General features: G+C 50.5%; 4 protein-coding genes across 5 annotated transcripts in view; 1 reads left to right on the top strand and 3 right to left on the bottom strand.

The window, feature by feature from the left end:
* Positions 1-79, bottom strand: part of slc18a1 (solute carrier family 18 member A1) — a 22,758-nt gene extending 22,679 nt beyond the window's left edge. The window contains exon 1 of the mRNA XM_005749154.1: positions 30-79. The gene's annotated coding sequence lies outside the window, so the exon portion shown is untranslated. The remainder of the gene's footprint in view (positions 1-29) is intronic.
* Positions 80-437: 358 nt separating this feature from the next.
* Positions 438-3,035, top strand: LOC102206999 (dickkopf-related protein 4). 2 transcript variants are annotated; one of them, XM_005749157.2, is made up of 4 exons: positions 438-556; positions 1,730-1,822; positions 2,343-2,460; positions 2,543-3,035. In XM_005749157.2, the coding sequence occupies exons 1-4, from the start codon at positions 446-448 to the stop codon at positions 2,851-2,853; spliced, it is 633 nt and encodes a 210-aa protein (XP_005749214.1). In that variant the 5' UTR covers positions 438-445; the 3' UTR covers positions 2,854-3,035. The 2 variants fall into 2 exon arrangements, with proteins under 2 accessions (XP_005749214.1, XP_005749213.1); XM_005749156.2 differs by having other exon boundaries at positions 2,340-2,460; positions 2,543-3,034.
* A 1,709-nt stretch (positions 3,036-4,744) lies between these two features.
* On the bottom strand, positions 4,745-8,144 carry ppiaa (peptidylprolyl isomerase Aa (cyclophilin A)). The gene is made up of 4 exons (XM_005749153.2): positions 7,905-8,144; positions 6,332-6,451; positions 6,047-6,219; positions 4,745-5,144 (listed from the first exon to the last, which is right to left on the bottom strand). The coding sequence occupies exons 1-4, from the start codon at positions 7,971-7,973 to the stop codon at positions 5,012-5,014; spliced, it is 495 nt and encodes a 164-aa protein (XP_005749210.1). The 5' UTR covers positions 7,974-8,144; the 3' UTR covers positions 4,745-5,011.
* Positions 8,145-10,804: 2,660 nt separating this feature from the next.
* LOC102197076 (zinc finger MIZ domain-containing protein 2-like) overlaps positions 10,805-13,573 on the bottom strand; it is a 14,196-nt gene continuing 11,427 nt past the window's right edge. Inside the window, exons 12-16 of the mRNA XM_013914924.1 lie at positions 13,288-13,403; positions 12,873-13,195; positions 12,621-12,793; positions 12,121-12,315; positions 10,805-11,818 (exon numbers count right to left, since the gene is read on the bottom strand). Coding sequence (XP_013770378.1) covers positions 11,711-11,818; positions 12,121-12,315; positions 12,621-12,793; positions 12,873-13,195; positions 13,288-13,403 — 915 coding nt within the window. The 3' untranslated portion in view covers positions 10,805-11,710. The remainder of the gene's footprint in view (positions 11,819-12,120; positions 12,316-12,620; positions 12,794-12,872; positions 13,196-13,287; positions 13,404-13,573) is intronic.

Here is a 13,573-nt window from a genome sequence, read left to right as displayed (position 1 = left end):
CACACACACACACACACACACGGCTCTACCTGTCTTGTGTCTCCAGGTGTGTTTTAATCTCTCTGTGGTCTCTGCGGTGTCACATATCAAACAGACTCCCGCCTCACCAGAGGCCGCGGGGCTTCCAGGAAGGAAGTGGCGGCGGCACCGTCTCCGCCGACTGATCTGCTGGAGCTTCAAAAGCTCCTTCAAAAACTTCTGAGGACCCAGCGGCTGACAGAGGGCAGATCAGAGGGGAGGGGAGGGGTATAAAAAACAAGCGCACCTGAAGGCAGCAGGTAGAAGAAGGCGAGCTTCATTCGGATAAGCAAGAAGGAGACTCTGCAGGTTCGCTCTGATGACTGAAAGAAACGCAGCTCTGTAGGACTTTCTCGTGAAGAGCTCAGAGGAACTGAAGAAGCTGTGAAGCCGTTTTCGCCCGACTGATCCACTGATCGATTGGAGGATGTGGATGCTGCGCAGCGTCCTGTGCGTGTCTGTGGTCTGCGGTCTGGCTCTGGACTCAAACACCATCAGATCCTCCAAAGAGTCGACGCTGCAGAGCTCCGAGCTGCCGGTAAGACGAGGACACCTCACACTCTGCATCCCGCTGCATTCCGTTTACGTGACGTCGAAAGCCTCAGGTCAGCGCGACCTGAGGCTCCTCACCTGTTCATGCTGCACTGCTGCCTCCTGATTGGCTGACTGGATAACTGATAAATAAGCAGGTGTTCACAATAAAGTGCTACAAGTTGGATCTAATTATTCAAACCTGAGACAGAAGCTCATTCGTTTATTTTAAAAATTATTTTGATACATTTATTAAAATAATTGTATTAATATTTTTGAATGTTTAACATCTGGAGTCAACTTAAAAATCTGCTTTGTCCATTCAAGCTTCCTTTAATCTTTCCAGCAGAAAGAAAATTCATTACATCCTTTTAGTTCAGTATGTTTGAGTTGAATTTTATTTACACAGCACAAAATCACAGCAAAGAAAACCCACAGAAAGGTGTTGGTGTCAGTGGGGAGGACGAACCCCCTCGAACACAACAGAGCTTAGGCAGCAGCAGCAGCAGCGAGAGGGAGAGTCTCTGATGCTCTGAATAAATCTGTGGATGAAATGTGAGAGCAAGTTTTCAACTTTCAGATTCATCAGGACAGAAAATCGCTGAAATCGTGAAAGCGGTTCTTCAGGGTCGCTTTAGAGACGTTAGACTGATCTCTCGCTGCTCGTGCACGAGGCCTCATTTCACCAGTCTGCAGGAAGCTCCAGTGTTAAAGCTTCCTGTGTGCTGAGTTTTCAGTTTAAGAGCCTTAAAGGCCAAAAACAAAGCGAGACGGCGTCGCCCAGCGCAGACGCGTGTCCTGCTCTCTTTGCATGCACTCATTTAATACTTCTGGTAAACGTGTTTCTGGCTTTTGTCCTGCCGTCGCTGTGATGTGAAGGATCTGTGTACAGCAGCAGGTAACAAAAGTCACGCTTCACAGGCACAGGTGACGCTGTCATTACTGCAGCAGGGCGGAGTTTCTGTTCACGTGAAGCTTTGTTGTCTCAGATGAAGATCTTGATCAGCTCAATGATCATTGATCACTGAGCTGATGGATGAATCAGTCTGTGAGGAGCGCGTCTTCACAGGGTTCAGCTTCTCTGTGTGGACGGATTTCATTTTTTAAGATTCATTCAAGAGAAAAAAAAGCAGCTGCTTGGCGCCATTTTTAACTCTGACATCACTCTCTCACCTTTTAGGATCGTTCCCATGACGACAGGATGGAGACAAATTCCAACTCCCACCGACGACAAAGCCCGCCATGTACTTCGACTCAATGCAACGCACCTCCGGTCAGTACCGCCTAGCCCCGCCCACCTGCCGGCGCTAGTAAATCTGTCTCCTGTTAGCTGGAGTTTAATTTGGTAAATTAATAACAAAGTGAATAATAAAGGTTTATTGATCCTCCATCGACCTCCACCTGCAGGCTTCACGTATTCACAGCGACGTGTCTGTGCAGCGCTCACAGATACTCACACACTTTGACATCAATACTTTACGTCTTCACTCAGTGTGACGCAGTGATGACGTCCTCAACAAGTTTATTCACAGACATAAACAAAGGCTAACTGCTAACGCTGCTGCTAAAGTGTGCATGTCAGTAATGAGTGACATCACACATGAGCACTTCCTGTTACAGTTTGAATTCACTTTACATTTATATAAATAAGTACAAGGAGGCCCCGCCCCCGCTGTGCATCACTGCCCTACAGGATACAGTGCGTTAAGGCGACTGTTATTATTTGGTGCGATATCAGTAAACCTAGATTGGATGACATCATTTGTCTGATGATTCTTGCCTGTGTGCAGCAGAGGGGGCGCTGCAGTAACAGAGCTGACAGAAGGCCGTCCCCCAGTGACGGACAGGCGGACGGACAGGCGGGCAGAGTGACGGGAGGACAGAGGGACGCTGACGGCAACAGGACCAAAAGTGAGAGACTGAGCATGTGCTGCTTTCCCAGAGTGCACTGCAGCAGGAAGCGGGCGTGCTAACATGTGTGTGTGCGTTTCAGCTCTGGAGATGTCGAGCTGCGTGCGGTCCGGCGACTGCGCGGACGGCCTGTGCTGCGTCCGGTACCTGACCGGCAAACGGTGCCAGCGGATCCCGGTGGAGGGCGAGGCCTGTCTGCTGCGAGGTCCAACCAAGCGGAGGAGGAACCTGGGACGCTGCGACTGCGATGCGGGGCTTTTCTGCACCGCCGTGGACCGGGTAGAGACGGGCAAAAACAAGGGCCAGGGGGTGTGCGCGCCCCGGCCGAAGCAGGGCCAGCGGAAAACAAGGCATTCTGGGAAGAAGCGGAGGACGGCAGAGGGGAGCTGCTGACGGACTCATGAACTCTTTATTTAAGTCTGTAGAAGGTTTTAGATGTTTCTCATATCACAGGTTCATCCAATCAGCAGCTGCCACACTTTCTCCATCACGGTCACTTCAACCAATAAAAGTCAATGAAAGTTGGTCTGAGCTCTTCTCAGGTGTGTGGGCGGGCACAGGTGGGGTTTGACTGACAGCTCTGTGGGACAAACTCCACCCTTATTATTCATTACTCACTCGCTGAGCAGCATTGTGACCCTGCAGTTCCTCTAACGTCCACCAGAGGCAGCAGCGACTCAGGCCCCATAGACTCCAGTGTTGGGCAAGTTACTTTGAAAAACTAATTAGTTACAGTTACTTCTTCAAAAAAGTAACTGAGTTACAATTTTAATAATAATGGATTGGATTTATATAGCGCTTTTCAAGGAACCCAAAGAGCTTTACAGTGCCACTATTCATTCACTCTCACATTCACACACTGGTGGAGGCAGCTACGGTTGTAGCTACAGCTGCCCTGGGGCAGACTGACAGAGGCGAGGCTGCCATATCCACATACCAGGACAGAGTCCGGGGATCGAACCGGGGACCTTCCGGTTACAGATGCGCTTCCCAACCCCCGACTAAATATAAATATAGAATATTTATTATATATTATAAAAGTAATTACTAGGAAAAATAACTATTGTGTTACTTTAAAACAGTGTTACATTAAATGATGCTTTTTAGGCAATGTAGTGCAAATTAAATGAGCCAAACTGTAACAGCCTTAGAGAACTCAGCTAAACAAGTATTTTTCTCCATGCAAAAGTAAACAAAAAGGATACTTTATAATAATAATAATAACACTGTATAATAAAACTAAAACATTTTTATAAAGTACAAAAATATAAACCGGTAATACAAAGTGTCAACTCCATGGCCATTTACAATCTATTTGAAGTCACACGTGCCGTTCTTGCAGTAGAGGTTTATTAGAGTCCTGCTTTAATGTCCTCTCCTTTTCTTTTTTTTTTTTTTAAACATGAACTCTTGCCACATCCACACACCCCTTACATCCATCGTAGCCATTAAACCAGTGGTTGCATCTCAAAACAAGGAGCTTCTCAAATTTCTTAGCATAGTCTGTTCCTCTTTGGAGAGAAGAGGAGCTTCCCAAGGCTACAGTCTTTGTACTGAGGCACTGAATGGCGTGGCTGCATTGTATCTTAGTGAAATATTCCTTATCAGTGCACATCTATTCTAATTCTAATGTGAGGCCGAGGCAGGTGAGGTTTACGGCACAAAGAACCACGATGGTCTGAGTGAACCGTGAAGTTATCTGGATATACCAAACACCTTCCTGGTGGAGGCTCTGCTCGAGCACGCTCAGAGGAAAAGCTTCAGTTTATTTTATATGAGAGCATCAGCAGAGGCGTGGAGCTGCTCCACCTGCAGTCACACACCTGTGGGTTCTCACCACAGCAATGCACATTATACGTTCTTTCTACATTGCTGCACGCACGCACACACCCCGCCGCTGTGAGCGACTTTAACCTCGTGTTTCTGTGATGAGTGCAGTGCTCTGTGTCAGCTCCGCCCTCCTGTTCAGGTGTAATTCCACAGCTTTACCAGCAGGTGTCACTTGTTAACAATTTAGAAAGGCCTGCACCTGTGAGAGTAATCAGATTACACACCAATCACCCACACAGTTCAGCAGAAACGCTCCAGATTTACTGTGTTAGAACACATTTCACAGTGACATCACTTCCTGTCACAGCTCAGGTGTTCGGCCGCAGGTAAATTTTATTGCTGAAGTTCAGAACAACGTCTGTCCTTCTTAAATACAATTTAAAATGGCCACGCCGATTGCGAGGGTGGCAGCGTGCAGACGGCGAGCTTTGAGACTCAAACATCACAACACACGTTTCAATTGTCAAGGCATCGTTTGTTTTATTCTCTTTGATTTAACGAAAGACCGTCAAGACTTTGTGGAAAAACGTTAATGCAAAAGAAACTTCCAAAAGGCAAAGTCACAAATGCAGCAACAGGATTTAACAGAATAAAAAAAAAGAAAAAGGGGGGGGCAGAGGGGGATCAGGTGGGTCTCCATCAATAGGAATGTTGAATGGTGGAGGGGTGGAGCCTAAACAGGGAGCAGCTACAGGACGGGCGGGCAGGAAGGGCGGTGAGCTCAGAGCTGCCCGCAGTTGGCGATGACGACCTTGCCTTTGGGTTTCCCACTACTGGTGCCGTAGCCCTCCATCTTCTTCACCACGTCCAGCCCCTCGACCACGCTGCCGAACACCACGTGCTTCCCGTCCAGCCTGTGGGCACAGAGAGCGCCGTCAGGACACAGTGAGACAAACAGTCTGAATACACTAAACTGACCTCTGACCTTCAGCTTAAAAACCAACCATGACGCCTACTTAAAAAAAACGAGCTTCCTTTATTACCTCCTTCAGCCAAGGAGACACCAGAGGATGCTTGAGGAAACTAGCAGCCCACGCCACCAAACACATCATGAAACTGTCTGCACGCCACGACACGTCCTGACTAAACACTGCTGATTGGAGAGATTTAAATCCAAACACGGGGCCGCCCCGTGATGTCAGCCACAGCAGGTTCACTGCAGCCATAACCAGCAATCACCTAAGGAGGAAGTGAGTGACGCGCAGAACAAGCGCACGAGAAAAATTCCCCGTGCGACTAGAGCTGAGCCCATGGACGGGGTTACTGTGTGCGTCAGTCCTGTTTGTGTCTGCAAGCTGAGTTTGTGTTTCCAGCGCGTGCAGTCCCCTCCCACACCTGCGCACGTTTAAACCACGACGACCCGCTGACAGCGGTTTTAGATCAGCGCTTTTGTCGCTCGAGCCCTTTGTGAGATTAAACCTCGTCTGCAGCTGTGAACATGGGCGGAGCCAAGCGGTTAGAGGTCGTTCGCGTTCATCGTTACCGTCTCAGACGTCAGAATCACTTTATTATGTTCCACGAACATTTTGTTCTGAGCAGTTCTACTTCAGGTTTAACTGAAAGACTAACACGGCGTCATGTTTGACGGACTCCCAGCTCCCGATGACGACACCCTCTGACTGTTACCTCTGGTCATTTGATAAAACACTCCAGCACAACCCAGAGCAGGAATATTACATCAGTGCCGATGGATCACTTCACACCAGCGTGGGTCTGACTTCCTGTCTGTGAAGCACGGGTCCGAGCACGTACGTACCATGTCGTCTTTGCGGTGCAGATGAAGAACTGAGACCCGTTGGTGTTGGGGCCGGCGTTGGCCATGGACAGGATGCCGGGGCCGGTGTGTTTCAGGGTGAAGTGCTCATCTGCGAACTTGTTGCCATAGATGGACTTTCCTCCGGTTCCGTTGTGGTTCGTGAAGTCGCCACCCTATGACATCAGAGGCACGTTACAGATCACATGTTCACACAGGTAAGGAGTACTGTAGTGTCTTATTAAATCTGCTCTCACTTTCTCTGTAGAACCTGCATTTTGAGCTCACCTGGCACATAAAATCTGGGATGATGCGGTGGAAGCTGGATCCCTTGTAGCCGAATCCCTTCTCACCGGTGCAGAGGGCGCGGAAGTTCTCAGCAGTCTTTGGCACCACATCAGCACGGAGCTGCAGGAACAAAGTTCAGAGAGAGGGAAGGGATGACTTTGATCTTGAGACACCACCTCAGCCGGCAGCTCCTACGTATGGTCGCCAGCCAAACTCCGGAGGTTTATCAGCCATGGTGAACTTTGCTCAGCCCGCCCACAGCCTTACAGCGCCCTGCTCCGTGGTGCTGCAGGTAAACGTAGCAAGCCCGGCCGACTTCTGCTCAGCCCGAGTGGAAGAGCTGCAGCACTGCGTCTGCAGGGCCCCCACAGCAGTGACGCCACCGCGGAGGCATGACCAGAGGTGCAGCAGGGTGAGGTCTGCAACTGCTGCGCCTGCTCAGCAAAAACACAGTGTGCACCTTCATCTTTTTTATCCTCCATCTGCTGCGAGAACTGGGAAGCTCCGGTTACCCCACAAACCCCCCAACCCTGCCAGGAATGCAGCAGTTCTGGTTTGGGCCGTTTTTAACGCGTGCATGCTGGGAACGCCCATAACGTCCTGCTGCTACAAGCACAAAATGGCTGGACGGCTAGCACTCATGCTAGCTATTTTTTTAGCCTGCAGTTAACCTGGTTAAACAAACATAAGCCCGCCAACGAAGCGCCCCATAAGCGGCAGCTCGGTTACGTAAGGGTAGGTTCTCACACCGGGAACAAAGGGCCACACGGTAACCCCGCATCCGCATCTCAACTCCCCTCCCCCCGCGCCAGCTCAGTGGAAGATTCCAGAAGCAAACACGGGGAACAGCGCAGTTAGCCTCGGTGGCTAACAGCCACAGAACCGGCTACTCAAGTTTGATCACACGAGCCTCAGAAAAAGCGTTTCCCCGCCCCGTTCGTCTCACACAGGCGACAGTTCACCGACAGCAGCGCGGCTTTCCCGGGTCTGCGAAGGCCGCGCAGCCGCAACAAAGAGCCTGCAATAAAAGTAGCATTAGCATCGTTCATTCGTCGGCGGGTAAAATACTCGCTCCGAGGGGCGCGGGCCCAGTCTGCGCCTCCATGTGACTCGAGTTTGAGACATTTTCCGACCACAGCTAACCCGCTGGTCTCCAATCAACCGGGGACTAATGACTGTGAGCAGACAGGCATTCAAACCAGAGTCGTTCAGTCCCGGGACGCTGACATTGACATCAAAATCACACTAGCTGCATTCTACGCGCCAAAGGCGGCCTCTGCAGCTGCAGTCGGCCCCGGAGCGCCTCGAGCGGCGCTGGCGAGCAGCCACAAACACGTGCACAAGGCCCCCCCAACACGCTCGTGACAGCTCGGCTAGCTGCTGTGATGCTACAAGGAAACAGGAGGCTGCCCCCAGCAGCTGAAGCCCGGTCCACGCTGCCAGGAAGAGCCGCGGCAGAGGTGACTATCGGCACCCAGCAGCAGTTACTAACCGCCGTCTAAATTCAGTAGCAGTAAGCCCCACCGACCCCCGGGATAAACTACCGGCCTGCGCACCGCAGCAGCAGCCTCACCTCCATCACGATCCGGCCCACGGATGCACCGTCAACGGTGATGTCGAAGAAAACTCTGGGCTTGGCCATTTCAGTAGGTCGAGCTGGAGACGGAGGACTGAGGAGTTTCCCGGCGAAAAGACACAACGGACCACAAGGAAACGAAAAGATCCGAGGATAAAAATTTATATAAGACGCGAGTGGGCGGCGTGAAATCCCAGCGAACCAGTCAGTAACACGGGATTATTTGATTGAAGCGTGTTTAATCCAACCAGCAGAAAGAATAGCGAAAGCTTTTCTCTAAGTGGACGACTGAGTTTAACGGTGCGTTCTATTCGTATGTCAGGTCGACCCGCCCGGGCGGGGCTTGGGTGTTGGGAAGGCTCCTGTCCTCGGAGCACCGCCCCGTTTCGGTGTCCAGTTTAAGGAAAAAGTGAATCTCTCTAGTGCCAAAGCGGCGCGCGCTACAAAAATAGACAACGCGAACCTCCAATGGCAGCAGAGCACACGAGGTGGTGGGAGGGGTGAACGTCAAGTCTGGCAGCCAGCGGGACCGTGCTGCCACCGCCGGGGGAGGGGGGCGCGGTCACGCGGCCAGGGCGCGGTCCGGTGTTTCCTGCAGAGAGCGGACTTACTCATCGTGGAAATTTACTGCGCGCGGAAAAGTTCAGCTCGAGACGAAGTTCAGCAGCACAGCTTAGCGCGCAGACTCAGACTGAGCTGCGTCACAGCTGCAGGAGGTTCGTCAGGAAACAGTGACAGAGAACGAGTGCAGCACCCCAAACACACCGTAACAGTCTGATTAAAGGGTCAAATTCCCCCACACTGCTGTGCGAAAGTCCTGAGCCCCCCACCCCATCAGTTGCAGGAAAATGTGAAACACGCAGTGATTCTGAATTCAAAATGTGAAACATGTAGAAACATGTAGTGTTGTATTCACTGATGTACCTGCAAACACAACATTAGCCTGACGGTGTGAGCAGCTCTGTGAGGGTCTTCAGGAACAGTTCTCATTTCAGGGAACAGAAGATGATTGGCTGAAGCTCCAGGTCATCTCTACTGTGTCGGGTGGATTCTTCCTCTTTCCTAAGGATGTGACTCTCAGATGCTACAGACACACTTTTAGGCCTCACAACTGTTCTTCCCAGATCTACAAAGTTTTCAGCTCACAGCTCTTTGGGACTCTGCTCACTGGTACAAAAACATTATTTTATGTTAAACTGTTATCAGTTTTCAGATTCAGCTAAAGAAATGGGAACAGGTGTGTTTGAGTGACAGGCAGTGTAAAGTGCGCTCAGGTGTCTGTGTGCACACAACACCGGCTCCTCGTCCAGTCAGAAGCCTTTGTGCTGCATGAATGATTCATAGGTCAGAGTTAAGAGGCTTAACGGGGAAAATCGTTCAGTGTCGATGCCGCCGAGCTGCTGTTCAGCGAGCTATCGATCAGTGACCTTTCATCACATAGGTGCTGAGAGAGAGAGGCTTCCTGCTTAAAACCTTAAGGTCAGCTTTTCTTAAAATAACGGAGCAGTGAATACCAGGAGAGGCCTCGAGGAATCAGTTCAACTAAGAAAGCCGTCTGTGAGAGAGGGAACAAAGACGCAGTGCTGTAAATGTGCTCCGTGTCCAGCCGTCGCAGTAAAACCTGCAGAAACCTCAGCGCCCTCCACGCAGCCTCACAACAGATCAAGGTGTGCATGTGCTATGTCTTACAGTGCACTGGACTTCCTGTTCACTGCACATAAGCTGATCGTGTTTCATTAACTGATATGAAATCTTAGAAATCTTCACCTGCTCGATTTTGTTCCCAGAATGTTTTACCTGCGCTCACGTCCTTCATCAAGAATTTATTCTTCTTCCTGCTCCTTTTCATGCATGGAAACAGTGTTACTTTAATTGAAAGGAAGGTTGTGTATGGGAATGCATTACTGCTGTACCATGTGTGAAACAAATAAATAAAATAAAAACTCACATATCTGGATTTAATCCTGGGCTCAGCTGTTTAAAAGATGTAATCTGGATACAAACCATCCCGTTTGGGTAACCCAGTTTTTAAAGGTTTCCAGTACTCTCACTGGGCTGCAGAGGGCGCCAAAACTCACAATATTAATGAAGCTTCACTGAATCAGTGAAACTAAGTTTGATAGTAACGGCTGTTCCTTTATCAGAGAATTCATCCTTTTATCCACAGCCATGTTTACCTTCCTCAGGTCATGATATTAAAGGTGCAGTGTGTCATTCTCTTCACTGTTTATCACCTCTAGTTTTTTGGCTATTATTACTTTTCCTGTGTAATCCAGTCTCTAGCCTGGTGCTGGGATTGGTTAATCCTTACCAATCCATAGTCTAGGACTAAAAAAACCCTTTGAACAACCAGATTTCAGAACATGATCCTGACTGGATTAATTCTGCTTTTGAACCAACCGTGAAGATGATTTATTATAAAACTGAATTGTTGGAGGCAGGTGCACCCACCAACACCAGACTCCATTCAAAGTTTGATTTTTAGATCGTCTTTCTTTCCATTAGTCTTGATTTAATTCATAACATAATATCGACAATATTCCAGATTACAGTTTACTGAACACAGAGCCGGAGGTTTGAATGTTAAACTGAATAAAGTGGATGTGGAATCTATTTGGAAATCATGTCCTCAGCACCAAAATCTAACCTGTGAGAAAAACGTGCCAGAGTTCATTAAGAAATGTGCAAATTTAAGGAGATGCCGTTTTGTACGTTTCTCTGACCGAACATGTCGTCGATCAAACACCAGCCCGTTTCTTACTGTCACATTAAATCTGTGACGTTTCCTGTTTTATTCACGGGGACTCGTTTCAGCGCGAGTAATGAGCGGTGTGGACGTCGATGCCCGATGAAGACCTCGGGCTCTTCGCCGTGATGAAAGCGCCGCAGCCTCTGCGTGTCTTTCCAGTGTCTGTTTATTAAATTACAAACTTTATGTTATGAGCATCGTTACTGAATCATCGTGTACAGGTTTCCATGGAGACACCACAACTGTTGGACTCTAAGTCACTATACAACAACACAGGATGATGATGAAGATGAACCAGCGTGTGTCACTGCAGCTTCAGCCCAGATGTGAGTAAGCCACATGTGCAGACCGCAGCCAGGTCAAAGGTCAACCAGCCTGCTTACAAAAAACCCTCATAACATGAGGGGAGGAGGCTGAGCAGCTACAGCCGCCTGTGTTGCCTCTCTCTGATTGGTCATCAGGAGGTCCGTGTTGCACGCCGGGGCCGGGCGTGGACCCCTCAGCATCTCCAGTGAGAAAGGAAAGCGTGTCCGTGGGAAAAGACGCCGCTTACAGCTCGTCTGCAGCCATCTTTGCACCGAAACTCCCGGCTGTGACGCGCCACACTGCTGCCTTCACGGGTTTCACACCCACCAACAGCTGGAACCGCAAAGGACGCCAGCCGCACTGGAATAACCTGAATCACGGGCTGAGCCAAAACACTGACAGCCAATCAGATGTCAGTGTTGTGCTGTTACACGAAGAGCGACTGGGTGACATCGCTGTGGGCGGGGCAGGTACATGAAAGCAGCGCTGTGGCGCCTCTTTGAACTGACAGGGAATGAAGGATGAAGCATCGAAACACAATTAAAAACAATAAAATAAAGTTACCATGGAGTTCATAATCACACAAAAAGATTTTTTAGATTCAAAAGTCGCCATTTTGTTTTCCTTCCTCCTCACGGTCCGCCCCTTCCTGTGCAGACGGTGCCATGTTGGCGGCGAGGATAAAAAATAAAGTTCGGATGTTGCCGTGACGTCTCGGCGTGGCCGACCCCGGAGCCGTGCGAGCGCTTCAGTTGTTCTCAAACAGCGACAGCAGGTCGTCGTTGTTGTTGCTCGGCAGGTCCGGAGGGCCGAGGTAGGACAGCAACTCGTCCGGGTTGGTCAACTCAGGAAGCAACTGCAGGAGCAACGAGGACAACCAGCGTTAGACTCGGCGCCGGCCCGCTCACGCTTCAGTTCACACAGTGGTTCTGGATTAAGCACAGCTGATCAGCGTGACGCTCGCTTGACTCACCTGCTCGGTTACTAACGACCTGCTCGACGTTATTCTGCTGTTATTGTTTTATCACAACGTTTGTTTATTAAAGCCGTGTTGTTTATCGCCGTGACGATGGCATTTATCACAACACCTTTGTCCAGCACATTCTTGTTCTTTACTCACATTAGAAGCTCAGTAAAGTAGAGTCTGTTTCTACTCACGTCAAGAGAAGTTTCCGGAACATCCGCCGGGCCCCCGAGTCCAAAGGAGCCGTCGCCTTGGAGACGGGGATTCTGGTTGCTACGCTGCATCATCTGGTTGCCACCCCCCATTTGCGAGTTGCCATGGAGACCCTGCGACTGCTGCTGGAGAGGAGCACCATGGGAAGTTGAGTCCATACGGCCTGAGCCCGGCATCTGATAGGGAAGGACACAAGGGGGGAAGGAAAGGAGGAAGAAAGAGAGGAAGGAAGAGGAGGGAAGGAAAAAGGAGATGAGAAAGGAAAGATTTAAGGAGGGTGGAAGGAAGTATGGAAGAAAGGAAAGGAGATAAAAGAGGAAAACAGTGATAGGAAACAAGTCAGAGCACAAGGAAGGAAGGAAGGAAGGAAGGAGACACAAAACGCTACGTCCAGATGAACAGAATCGACTTTTGGAGAAGAGGAGGTTGTGTTTGTTGTCAGAACAAATCTAAAGCAGTGATGATGATGATGATGATGTACCTGTCCAGCCAGCGGGTGAGGGGGGGGTTTGTCAGCGGTGAGGAGGGCGCTGGAGAGCTCCGACTGGTAGGACAGGGGCGGGGGGCCGGGCGAGGAGAAGTCGCCGCCGATGCTGGGCGTCCCCGGACCGCTGAAGTCGGAGAACGGAGCCGACAGCGTGGGGAAGGACGGAGCTGAGGAAGAGAGGCGGATTAATACACGTGACCAGCACAGGAGGTGGTCGACTCGCCGCTGTGAGGTGGAGCATCCTACCTGATCCGGGTCCGGGGTACTCAGGCGTCGTGCTGCTGTTGCTGCCGCCGCCCCCCCCGGGCAAGGAGGGGTAGGGCATTGGGGACGAGGAGGAAGAGGAGGGGGGAACCGCCGAGGTGGAGGAGGACGAGGAGGAGGAAGGGGTTGGGCCGAGCGAGGCGATCATCTCCATGACGTTGGGCATGACCATGTGACTGGGGCTGAGCGTCCGGCAACGCTTCAGCACGGGGCCGTCGGGCTCCTCCTTTACGTGGAGGTCGGGCTTCACGGGGACGGGCTTCCAGCTGCACACCGGGTCGATGGTGATCTCCTCATACTCCGAGCTGAATCGAACACATTTTAAGAATCAGTTTTCATTTCAGCAGCCGGAGCGGCGAGGAAAACAGGAAGTCACTGAACAACAAAAGGGTCTCACTTCTGCACGTAGATCAGGATTCCCAGCATGTACTGGTCCACCTCCAGACCCTCCAACAGAGCCGTCTTACTGCAAACACACACACACGCACGCACGCACGCACGCACGCACACACACACACACACACACACACACACGTGTTAGAGGAGCTGGAACAGAGGACTATTTCTTCAGTAGAAAGTAGTTCCGGTAAAAAACTGACACCAAACACTCTGCTGAGGTGAGTCGGATTTGATGATGAGAACAACTCTGTCTGTGCGTGTGTGTGCGTGCGTGTGCGTGCGCG

Source organism: Pundamilia nyererei, unplaced genomic scaffold (assembly GCF_000239375.1).
Source record: "Pundamilia nyererei isolate P.nyererei 1_Seehausen unplaced genomic scaffold, PunNye1.0 scaffold00238, whole genome shotgun sequence".
Classification (NCBI taxonomy): Eukaryota; Metazoa; Chordata; class Actinopteri; order Cichliformes; family Cichlidae; genus Pundamilia; species Pundamilia nyererei.
This window is presented reverse-complemented; position numbering and strand designations above follow the sequence as displayed.